The 13,048-nt window shown below is 41.9% G+C and overlaps 1 protein-coding gene across 1 annotated transcript; it reads right to left on the minus strand.

Annotated features, from left to right (window-relative positions):
- Positions 1-1,733: 1,733 nt before the first annotated feature.
- LOC125009604 lies at positions 1,734-8,509 on the minus strand. The gene is made up of 3 exons (XM_047587681.1): positions 7,521-8,509; positions 6,021-6,074; positions 1,734-3,090 (listed from the first exon to the last, which is right to left on the minus strand). Exons 1-3 carry the CDS (start codon positions 7,906-7,908, stop codon positions 2,858-2,860), a joined length of 675 nt encoding a protein of 224 aa, XP_047443637.1. The 5' UTR covers positions 7,909-8,509; the 3' UTR covers positions 1,734-2,857.
- Between the last annotated feature and the right edge of the window lie 4,539 nt (positions 8,510-13,048).

The following is a 13,048-nucleotide window of genomic DNA, read 5'->3' on the forward strand; positions in this document are numbered from 1 at the left end:
GCTAGATGTTACTAAACTGCAGCATGGACAGAAAAAGTAACGCGTTCAAATGGTGCCTATTTGGACAATAGTGATATAACAGTATTAAAATGAAGCACACAGCTCCATGTTGGACAAACATATATTGAAAATCTTTTTGTTGTTGTTGTTGTTGTTGTTGTTACATGACCAATTATCTGCAAAGTCAGTGTACCTTCATCTTCTGCTGCTGCGACCCTGCAGTCTTTACGTCTGTAATTCAGTCTTTTGTAATGTCTCTTTTGTGTCTCTTTTGTGTATGTTATAAAATCTTCATGATTGACTCATAACAAAGTCTCTCAAGATTGAAATGTTTATGATTCAGAGACTCTGAAGGCTGAAGCACAGTACGATTTTTGTGTTCACTACAAAAGACGTGAAATACCAACTCTGCTCCTCTTTTAAGACACATGTCGCTTCAGAGCAGCTGCTTGAGAACAAACTGAATGAATGAATGATAACTCAGTGTGTGTCTGTGGAGGCTGGAAGCGTTCGATGAATTGCAGGACCACTGAGGCAAGGTGACAGCTCTCGGGACGACGCTGCAGAGGTGACAGCAGGTCACGCCGGGCACTTTCTGCAGCAGATGGTTACCTGTGCAGGCGGAGGGGCTCGGCCGTCCTCGCTGCCCTTTCATTAGCTCCGTGTCACGCACTTCTTCTTCTTCTTTGACGTCGGAGGGCTCAGACAGACAACGTCTCTACTCGGCATCACGCACAGAAACCTGGAGTTTGTCCTTAAGAATACAGGAGGGCAGAAATCCCTCAGACCGAGCTTCACGTGCTTCAGGGGGATGAAAGATTTAGGCCGGCGACGGTCGTGATGTGTGAGCTGTCAAATTAGGTACATCCTCTGCTGCACATTCAGTTATTTTTATCCTGTAATGAAACAGTGGTTCTGAAATGAATCCGATGCAGAGGACGGATATACATTAACCCTTTAACATTCCTCTGTGTGGTTTATGGGACAGCAGAAGCTTTTTGAACCAATCAGAGCTCTGTACACGATTTGCATGATGCAATATGTCATTTTGTTCTGGTTTCACTGATAGAAGTCATTATAGGATTCAGATGAACCCAGGAACTTGCTATTTTTAACTGTGTGCCAACTTTGATTCCTCCAAAACAAAACCACTTAGAGTGATTCTGACTTTTGTGATAAAAACTTTGGCTTTCAAAAGAGACCAAGACCATGAATGAGCTGTTCATGAACAACATTCAGTTTACTTTGGGAATGAAAAGAGGTTAACTGATTCTAGTCCTCCAAGTTTTAAGTGTTTGATATATTTATATGTCTCTGGTGAGTTAATATCTTTCAATGAAATAAATCTGGACAGACATTTATGCCCTGTGTTTAAAGGACACACAACTTTCAGCTAGACACCAGTGCAATTAGATTAGTACAGTCATACATACAGTACAGTACACGCAGTACTGCACCTGTAAATGAATAGAAATATGCAGCCAGTGATTCTAATCAAGTTCAAGTTTGTCCATTATAATTGATATTTTTTCTACAAAAAAGAGCAGCACTTTAATTAATAACTGTAAAAGTGAGTGAACTCTCTCCCTGAAACACTCTGAACTGATGCAGGACAATTAACAGCGATGCAGACGTTTTGTGGAGAATACTTTAATTACTTTGTTGCTTCGAGTGGCTGCAGGACTCTTTTTCTCTGCCTCGTTTGAAACCCATAATGAAATCCAGAAAGAATGTAACGGACCGGCTACGTTTCTATTAAATAGCAAAAAAATGTGCACATTTCCTGGAGGAGAAAACAATAAGTGATTAAAAAGCACCATTTTGTCCATGAGTATTTATTCAATGACTTGAAAAAAAAAAGAAAAAAGAGCAGATTTTTTTAACCTTTACACTTAAATCAATCACTGCTGCAGAGTAAAACACCATTTCACGGTGTTGCCCTTAAAATGGGTGCACTGGGACTCGTCTGCTCTCTGTAAGTGTGAGACAAAAACGTCTTCCTCTCCAGTTTCCCCTTCAGTTCCACATATTGTCCCAAATGCACAGGGAAAAAAGAAAAAGTCCCATTATCTCTGAGTGACTCAGCAGCAGCAACAGAGCGTAGCCCTTAACGGTGAGGTAATAAAAAGGTAAACACTTTGACAAAAGCCTTTCACGTGACGGGTCACACATTAAAAAGGGGAATAAATAAACGCTGATTTTGTTTTTTTGTTTTTTTTTTTGCTTCAGAAGAGGGAAACGTGAACACTGATGATGGCTTTCACCATTTCATTTTTTCTTTTTTGCCTTCAGGTGTAATCACAGCTCTTAAAGGTGCACTTCATCACATATGCTAAAAATGTGGAACTATTTTTTTCCTTCTTCAGTAATTACAGGATTATTACACAAAAATATTAGCAGGAGGTGCCATTTAAGGTGCTTTACACAAATTTACAGAAAAAAAACTAGCATGTCTAAGCCTGGAGGACACTTAACTGCAAATATTCTCATGAACTCTGCTACCAGCAATATTACAATAAGCACTGACCAGTGTGAGTTTTATATTGAAGGTGATTAAATACCGTTTACAGCGAACTGGATGTCATATTTTCACATTAAAAGCTTCGGGGATCACTTGGAGACGGGGTCAGCTCGGTCAGGACGTTTTCCAGTCATCTCAGCAGACACAAAACATCAGCATCTGAGCCCCTCCTGCGCCAATAACTGTCACAGCGCCCCCTGCAGGGGGAGGGAACCAGTGGATAAAGCTTCAATCCGCTTCAAAACAGACTTTGAAATCCACGTTTACCAATAAAAGCGAGCTCGTTTCGCTGCTTCGTTTCTCTCAGGGAAGGTGGAGGAGGGGGGGCGGTCGCAGTTAGGTCCCAGAGTGAGTGTCCGGGGGTCGCTGCAGCAGCGTCTCGTCCACGGTGACCACGACCTCCTCCGCCCGGCTGGGTCCCAGGCAGCTGGTGTGGTTCAGGGAGATGTAGCTCATCTCCAGGAGCCGGGGCCTCTCGCTCAGCTCCGTCATCTCGTTCATGCTGCTGGTGATGCAGTTGATCTCGGTCTTGTTGCGGTCGGGGGCTCGACGCGACCCAAAGGTCCAGTCTGAGGAGAGACAGGGAGCAATTAACAGCTGCAGCTAGAACTCCATTAATAACTAGTTTTTTGTTTTAACATTGTTGCTGACAAACCTTTTAAATCTCTTTTAGTTTCTGGCTTTAAAGCCTGTTTATTCTCGGTGCATAATACTTTACCAGGGACGAATCTAAGGTCAGAGCTATCATTAGATTTAACAAGTTAAGAAAAGAAGCTGCATTTAAATGAGAAGACAAGGAACAATAAGTGCAAAGCAAACTTAAAGGGTTCGGGTTCTCTATTCTATCCAGCCGTGTAACAGCTCATCTTTTTCTAACAATTAAGCTACTTTCACCAATTAATTTCCGTTGTGGTTCAAAGTCTAAGTTAATAAAGACGTCACTTTATACTCGGCACCTTTCAGACTGAACAGACTCTACAACCCTCTATGTTTAAACTACATACTTTGTACTATTGTGCTGATTTCTTTTTTTTTGAGCAACCCCCTAAAACTGGGCTGGACACACCTATGCACTTTACATTCTCTGCAACAAAACAAACAGTAAAAATTACCATTTTTTCCTCCTTTAAAACTTTTTACATTTGGTGTAATACCAGTTAACATCAGCCAACATTAGCTGCTTAGAAGTTCCCCTGGGTTCCTCTGGTTGCTCTCCCACTATGATGGAGTGATGTTTGTTGGTGGACCACTCCTGTGGAGGGGAACAGTCGTCTGTGGATTATTTGTGACTTGGTTTTGAAACCTTTTCTGTCCTGATGAGCAACAACATCTCTTTATTACTTTTTATTACTTTTTTTCCCGTGCTGTGACCAGACCTCAGAACTTATTCTTCTCTGCTTTCATCCTTTTTTGGTCTAACACCATGAAATCCTCCCAAAACCCAGAGATACGATGAGTTTCTCTTTATATTTGATCTATATTCTCTCTACTTTCTGGATTTCGATTTCCTCTTTAAACCTTAAAGTAAAGTAACTGACTCCGGTTTTATCAGCGGGCCTTCAGGGACCAGATACGCTCTGAAATGTTCACGCTCGGGGCAAAAAAAACAAACAAGCCGAGTCTCCAGAACATGCCAGAGAACAAGGACGCACAACCTGGTCTGTCTGATGGAGAGCGATGATGGGTTCGGCCTCTGTAATTCCATTAGAGGCAAAGCACCATAAAATTGTTTCTGGGGGGAGACGTCCAGCGAACGGCGGCTCCCGTCATGTGCGGTGGAGCTTTTTGAACTGGGACACATCAATCATCGTTGTGTCAGATGAGGAGATTGAGGATGATGGTGGAGAGGGTGAAGAGCAGACGGAAGGCAGGACGGGATTCCTCAGCCCAGAGAGCCCCCTCTTAAACGGTGCATTCAAGTCTCTGCAGCAAATTTAAACTAAAGTGACTAAAGTGAGAAAATTAACTGACAGTTTAAGATTAATCTGAAACCAGTTTTTATTTTCAAATTTGCAGAAAAATATAGAGTTTCAAGGGTAAATTTGTGCAGTTTAGGTGTCTCAATTTCTGTTTGCACTTCCATACAACCTCATGGAGTAAAATGTTGAGCTGACTAAGGAGTTAATAACAATTCTGGGCAGCACCGAGTCAAGTCTGGCCTTTAGTTTTACAGTGAAACTTAATTTAAGGCTTGAGGAAATCAAGTACCTCATAAAACAAGTTGGTTAATGTCTGTCTGGTGCAATTAAAGGGTGAGTGCTGTGGGTTTAAATACAAAGGAGCAGCGCTAATTAACAACTGTAGTGGGTGCGTTAATCACTAAAATGGAGCCATGTTAAAGTTGGGGAAGAGTGGTTCACTTTTTACATGCACTGTCATCAATAAGGCTTAATCTGCTGAGTCGTGAGATTTCTGCAGCTTGTTTGAGCAGGTTTACTGTAAATTGTTTTTATTTATTATATAATATTTTTATTATTATATTTAATTTGGTGCATGATGTCTCCTCTCAGGATGTAAAATGTTGCAGTGATAGGTGATAGCTCTAAGGTGACTCATTCAGAGGGTAAATTAACAGTTAATTAAACATCGTCAAGTTGCACAAAGAAATTGATTTGACTGCAGATGCAATACCATTAGTAACCACTAGATGGCTGCACGCATTTTTGTACGTGAACCACTGCACTAAATGATCTCCTACCCACTCGTTGAAATCAAATGTACCATAGAAAACATGGCCCACTAGCTGCGCCAGTGATGGAAAATAAACAACTTTACTTTTGATGAAAGCACCTTAGTATGAGTCCTTCTGGATCCAGGGTTTAAAAAAATTCCTTAACTTCCTTAATTGGACAGATATTAGATCACGGTTTGATGCTGATTAGACGAAATTCACAGATGCAAAATGTTTGTTTTAGAATTTTGTGTTTCTCCGTTGGAGAATCGTTTTTTTTTTAACTGAATGTAGATTATAATTGAGACTGTCCTTTTTTTTTTATTATAAATCTTTTCAGTATAAATTAGGTGATAGTCAGGGCAGAAGCAGGAAACCAGTCCATAAACTGTGATGGATGTTTAGAAGCCTTTTGTAAAATATACCCACTCTATATCTACTAGCGTGCACATCTTAAGTGCTGCAACAACAACAGGTTCTGTTGCTTTTAGATGTCGGCGGACAGAAACATCTCTGGGACTGGGAGACTTGACGGAGTCTTTTTTAACCTTTCCTCTGGTGAGAAGGAAGAAGGATCCTCCACATTTACACCTCAGCGACACGACCAGGAGGGAACCGAACGCAGCGTCACCCATGTGTGTGTTTGTGTGTACGTGTGAGCTTTCGTGTGAAGGGAGGAAGGTCAGGTGAAGTGAAGAAGGATGACAAGATACGCTCTTACAGCAGGAGGAGGAGGAGGAGGGTCAGCATGTCTCTGTGGCCAAACTAAGTGCTGCATACTGTGACCCATGTGAGCTTGTGTTTTTTTTGTTTGTTTGTTTTTTTTACCTGGTTCACCGGTTTCACCACCGTCACCTTCAGTGACGATCGACCTGCCGCCACCTGCAGGGAAAAAAAAGAAGAAGAAACTCAGCATCTAATTAAATGATGAAGACAAATGAAGAGGGCAGGAGTCACACCTGTGAAGGTGTGGATAAAAGACATGGCTGAAGACAATCCCTCTGTGGCAGAGGATGAAGAACTCAACACTTATTAACGCCTGTTTTTGTTTATTTCATGCAGTTCATCATAATGAATCTTTCTTTGTGACTCGTCTTCAGCTCAAGTTGCAGCCCAGCTCTCGAAAGCTCTTGTTTTGGGCGCCCCAAATTCTTCTGGCTATTTCTCAATAAATCAAATCACAGAAATCCAAAATAAATGAATAATATAATATTAATCCCAAACGTTTTAGGCACTTGTTGCTAAATTTAACTGTAGAGGTTCCAGATTTGTTAAAATGTCGCACTAACTTATTCTCACAATCCCTCAATTATCATCTTTTTAGTAACATCACGCCTAATATTGTGGTAATAATGTGAAAATTTAACAACATCTGGGGATTTGATGTTTCAAAAAAAGACTAATATTTGCTATAAAACTTTTAAATCTCACATAAACCACATTTATTGTCTAAAATGCTCCAAAATTAAAACATTTCCCAAAATGCCATGTAAATCCAAAGTGCATCAACCAAATCTGTGCTAAATTTACATTTCCCCATTTTCAACGCTTTTGTGAATGTTGGAGCACTACAGCATCTGATGAATAAAACAAATAAAATACTGAATAATTGACTGAACTTGGTGGTTCAGGCCCTGCTGCAGCTCCTCCTCTGTCCCGATCACTGAGTCACATCCTGCATTTTGCTTTAAAATCTCCAGATTTCATGTGCAGACCACCAGGTCAAGTGAGAGCACTGACTGTAGCCTAAAGATAGCCTCATTGTTTCCTACTTTCATTTATTATGCATCAGCTCTTCAAAAATAGAAAAACAGCAGCAGCAGACTTCTTCCATTTCTCACACGGACTCTGGCTGATAGTGTAGTTTGTCAGAACGTCTCCCTCGCAAGGTCATCGGCTGATATGGACACCGGAGCTACTGCACACCTGAGATTTATCTTCTCCAAAACGCTCCCCGCTGTTTACTCACTGTATTCCCATGTCACCTGTCCCACATACTCAATTAATGAACAATCTGTCTGCTGCTATTTCAAGGGGAAGCCAAGACACCTCACTCCTAAATTAGTTAAGATGTTTGGATTCTTCTTCTAATTGTTGCCTGTTTGAAGTGTTTAAGAGTGTTTTCTGGCTCAGATTAAAAGTGGGCAAAGTCCAGTCTCGCTTATTTTTTACCTTTACGTTCTGCAACTTAAAGATGCATCTCTTACATCTTTTACCACGTAGCCTTGGTTCCTTCTTGTTTCCTTGCACTGCATCAACACACACTCAAGCGCGCGCGCGCACACAGACAGACACACACGCAGGCACGCGCGCCAGGGGGTCACATACCTACAAAGTCATTAACCACGTCTTTGACCAGGTGTCCAACTATCGCGTACGCCACCGCCACCACCACCAGCGCCGCCATGACCAGGTAGAGGACCGCCTTGGGCAGCGGGATGGGGTCTCTGGCGGGCGTCCGGTAGTCCGTGTACAGCAGGTCACTCTCCGAGTAAGAGTACTGGAAGACGTGCTCCGTGCCCGAGGTGTGGTTGGAGTTGAGAGGCGGGTTACTCGCGCTCATGGCGCCGTCCGGCTGCAGGGATGTCACCACAGTGGTCGTCGCGGTCTCCGCTTTGTCGATGTTCACCAAGCCCGTAGTTTTATTCATGAGAGGCAAGATCTGAGACAGGAAGTAGCTCCAGTCCTTTATGTTACTCGTGTTGCATAAAAACATAGTTTCTACCCACCAGCCGCCTCAGGAAGGATTTAATTTTCAATCCGAGGGCGCAGAAATCCACCCAAGACGCACCAAACTTGGCGTCCTTGAAATAATGGTATTTTTTTAATCCAACAGGTTCCCCCAGATGACACAGACTCTGTCCGACAGGAGCTCATCAGTGCCTGTGAAATGTTAAGCTCTCTTTCACTGATGCAAGGCACAACGCGTCATTCATTGACGGGCGACGCGGCTTTTACGCACGAATAAAAAGGAGGATTTCAGCGCCTTAAAATCTTTGGTTCAATCCCAAAAGTGAGATTAAAAAAAATAATAATAATAACAACAATGCGGTGACAGCAGTGCAACATGCTACATTCTCATCAACACAGGAAGAAACGCGTCAGAAAACGTGTCTCCACTCTACTCATGACCGAAAAACAAACAGAAAAACGCGTCACTTTTGGATGGAGCAGCAAAGAATCCGAGGATGTACAATTTCCAGCTCGTCCTGTGCCTGCAGGATGCGGTGCGGTGCAGACGGTCCGGAGAACCTGCAGGAGTAACGAGACCTCCTCCACTGCTCTCGGATCTGAAATGCACGGCTGCTGAGCCGCCGGTTCGCCCCTTTCCTGTGGACTCCAGATGGGGCGACGCTCTGCAGGAGCCGCAGTCAGAGGTGAGTTCATGCCAGTTTCTCTTTCTTCAACTTCAGACCGCGCTGACTGTAGTGAACAAACCAGTGAATCGGATTTAAAATGAGCCAAAGTGGAGTAAATGCGGGATGTGATTTGTGGTTAAACGAGATAAATTTAAATCAGGTCCATTTATATAAAATACAACAAAACATATAGAGAGAGTCTGAAACTAGACTCAAAAAATCGTAGGGAATACAAATCTTATAACCATTAAAATGCATTTAAAGAAAAAGGATGTAAGAATAAAATGTATTCACATCTTAAAATGGAAAAGCTCCATCGTCGCAATTTTTTTTTTAGCTGCACCGAGTCAGAAGAAAGTGGTGACCAGAAATGAAACGTCTGTCATCTTTTCGAGGTCAAGGGTGAATGTGAATTGACATTTCCCCGAACTGCACGTCAGTTCTAATATTCATTCACCCTTAGCACAAAACAATAAACGCATCTGAAGTTTTATCGGTTTGCAGATAATCGTAAATGAATTGAAACATTGGCCCGATGATTCATTCTGAGCATTATTCAGAATGTGGGAACAGTCCTTGATAATCCACCTCGTAGTTCAATCAGGAGAAGCAACAGGGTCTAAGGCAGCAACAGAGGAAAGGTCATTGGTGACGTGAAGCAGCTTCATTAAACACACCTACGATAGTGAGTCAAAATAAAGACAGAAGAGTCCAGAGACACAATGAAAAGAATCAAAGCCCAGATGCTCAGACGCTGATTAACTCGACAACAGAAATATCATCGGATAAGATGAATTAGGGAACAAAAGTAACAGAGAAAAGTAGATCCAGAGAAGAAATATTTACTGTCGCTGCAAAAAGCTTCAGGAATTAATTACAGTTTGACAAAAGAATACAACCAACTTAAAGTGTAGAAGTGGTTGAATAGTGGGAGAACTGCTCTTAGGAAACCAAATATTACACTAATATAATATAATATAATATAATATAATATAATATAATATAATATAATATAATATAATATAATGTGACTTGCACTTGAGAACTACATTACATTGTGGTGTCTCCTCCATTTTGTCTCTGTGTGAATGACTAAAAAATGGTTGAAGAGGTGGAGCTAAAGTAAAGTTTGAGGCAGACAGTCAACATTAACTCTCTGTGAAGTTTTAACATGGAGGTCAATGGGCCGTTGACTTGTATTTGGAGCCTCAAGTTACTTTTATTTTTATTTTCAGTCCTGCAGATGTTTGTACTACTTTTTGAACCTGTTTGAACCGTTCAACATATTTGTAACAAGGCAGTTGCGTTTAAAACTGAGTCTTGGTGCTTGTTCCATCATGTTACCACATAAAAAACAATACAGACGCTCAACCTTGTAGAAAACTATCGGACCACATGCGTGTTTTTGATCTGAGTGCTTCCACCTAATCTCCGGGATGTTCCCTGTACGTCTGGCGCCTGCGTCGGTCCCTTCCTTCTCTTTTTCCTGAACCAGACTCAATTAAGATCACATCAGCAGCTTGAAGATCGGCTCGGAGGAAACGTATCGGACTCGCCGACCCTTAAATCAATCACAGCCTCCTGTGAGTCACCGCGGCCTTCAGGGTTCCAGCTGAAGAGGTCATTTTTCAAGATTTTAAACATCGCTGGTCCCGGAATGGACAGCGTACTTGCTCGCAGGTGAACAATTATAAATGAGATAGAGGTGAACTTTCTTAGACCAAGGACGAATTCAAAAAAAACATCCATAATGGTATGAACCCAGATTAAGAATAAACGTTAGCACTTGTCAACACATGAGATCAGACGATCAGAACGAGACTCACAAATCACCTTATCATATTTTATTAACTAAATGATTTATGAATCTGAAAAAAGTGTCAACACAGGCATTAAGTGGTTTGACCTTAGTGTTAATACCATGACAAGTACTTCATCCTTTTCAATTTTTTTTAGCACAGAAAGATAAAACACTTCTGGCTCATATTTCATTCATCAAATCGGCTGAAAATTAGTTTAAATCATTTTTGTCTGTATAATCAACAAGGTTGCAGAAACTGAGACTTCAGTCCTCGATGCAGTGGAATCACAGACCGCACAAAAAGTGGTGGCCATGACAGCTACTCAAAGATTGAGCTGAAACAACTGACTATATATACTACGGACAAATCTATCGTGACATCACCAACTGGTTCCTGAACCTTGAAAATGAAGCTAAAATGAAATGAAGTAGGCGGAGCCTGCGGTTGCCATGTTGAAAAAAAATGTTAGATTGACAGATCTGGAACTGATCCGACAAACTGAGCACAGAATATATTATTCATTTCCTTAATTTAAGAATTTCCTCCCGACTCCTATGAGGCTCTGAGGGACAAAAGAGACACACGACAGAGGCCAAGAGGGACGGAAAAGGACAAGGAGGTGTGGAAAGAGAGAAATGTTAAGAGAGCGTCCTCTTCATTCCTGTGTTAATCAGTGGGGATTGTGACGGGAGCGGAGGACGACTGTGATCGAGTCCTGTCGAATGACACAGAATCTGAGCCTGTGCTGCTCCGGGCTTATCTGGCGGCCTGATGAAAATTACCCCCTCATACCGGACTCGTATACTTTAATCAGATATGACCCGAGCCAGACAAATGCTCGATTCCACCTCATCCTTTCCTCCCCCTCCCTCCCTACGTCCTGCAGGCTGAATTAAGCTCTCTTGTGTCACTCGTCACCCGTCATCCTCACGTCCCCGCTCGTATTAATAAAAAAAAAAATCTTCTCTCCCTAAAACCACCAAGGTCACTCTCGCTTTTCTCTCTGGTGTCAGATCCTAATCCTCGGCAGCACTTAGCTGAGCTGAGCTGCAGAAAGTGGGTTCGCTCTTCGATGTGCAGGCCATGATCCTTATCCACAACCTTCTGCCCTTTTCCGTGACACTTCCCGTTAAATGAACGTCTTATGGCCTCGGCAGGTCTGCTGTTTGAGGCATTTCAATAATTCCATAACATGGAGGTAAAATATCGTTGGATTCATTTGCTCTTGACTAAAGAGAACTGAACAGGACGTACATTTCAAGGTGTAAATTGTGCTGACTTGTGCAGCCAGAGCTTATCACGATTTGCTGATCGGGGCCAAAGCTGTTTGCCTGCAGACGTATTTTGTTTCTCTGTATTGCTAACACCACATTTACTCAAAAAGGTGCGTTACCTGACTCCTAGACTTTTAAGAACCGGGTGTAACCATGTCAAGCCAACAATTAGTTGTAACATATGAGGAAAACTAGAGCATTGAGATCAATTTTGAAGCTCAGTTTGGCGTCGCCATCTTGGCAGCGCCTGAACTCAGCTAATTCACAAATGGTTTAACAGAGGTGTAGGATTTAAAGGTTTGTTTCTGCTGTAGAGTTGGACATTTTAAAATGTGAGTCTAAAGGGAATAACTCACATTTGGAGCCAGCTTCACATGGGGCCCCGGCAGGTTAGAACCCAGAACCTTCTTGCTGTGCAGCATCAAAATATATAAATAAAATATTACATCTTGTACTTACACCACCCGTCTTTGTCCATCACACCATGGATTCATCCCTGGGTTCCTCTGAGACCTCTCAGACTAGAAGGGAACAGTGCAAATTAACACTTTTCACAATAGACTTATCTCTAGGTTATGTTTCGCTTAAACATTAAACTTAAAAACTGAAAGTTATGACAGAAATATCCAAAAGTGAAATATCTCAAAAGCGATTAAGCATCAGAAGACCAGGACATGCTTCCGCGGGAGTAGTTGCAATGAGTATTATTTCTACAAGTTGAAAAGAATCCAGAATAACTACAAAGATGAAAGTATTACAGAGGCACAAAAAGAGACTTTATTTATGCAGCAATAACCAAGCTTGTTACCAATCTCAATTTCAAACCATCTAAACTTTGAGATGATTCTTGCATCCTGGCAGAGATTCGTTTTAGAAGCGCTCTTGTAGCTCATGCACTCCAGAGGCACTTGCAGGATATCTGTGTAATCATGTCAGGAAGAGGTCAACCTTCATCTACTCCCTCATTCCTCGCTGGATATTCTGCAGGTAACTAGGACACGCAGCAATATTGATTTTCCACCAGTGAAATGAAATGGGCTCGGTGTATTTTGAAGCCCTCTATCAGACCCACAGTATCCTCTTCTAACTGTAGGTCAAAGGGACACTGGTGTCCTGACCGTGCTGTAATTTGACCAGAGAAATGCACGGACACACAAAAAACAAAGCAGAATTTTATAAAATTGTGTGTTTTCGTAGTTCGGCTTTCAGTGAAGCCTTGTTTCCAGTATCTGCTCATTGTCTGTTCATTGAAACTAAACGTTTCTGCTGATCAGTCAGAAGAGTCTGATCCCATTATTTAGCTGGAACCACTTCAGTTCTGGGATGTCGGTGGTTTCCTCTCATCTCATGAACTGATGCTTCAGGTCCTTTCACAACATTTTTATTGGATGAAGGTCAAGACTTTGACTTGTTCCTAAACC

This window comes from Mugil cephalus, chromosome 6 (assembly GCF_022458985.1).
Source record: "Mugil cephalus isolate CIBA_MC_2020 chromosome 6, CIBA_Mcephalus_1.1, whole genome shotgun sequence".
NCBI classification, from domain to species: Eukaryota; Metazoa; Chordata; class Actinopteri; order Mugiliformes; family Mugilidae; genus Mugil; species Mugil cephalus.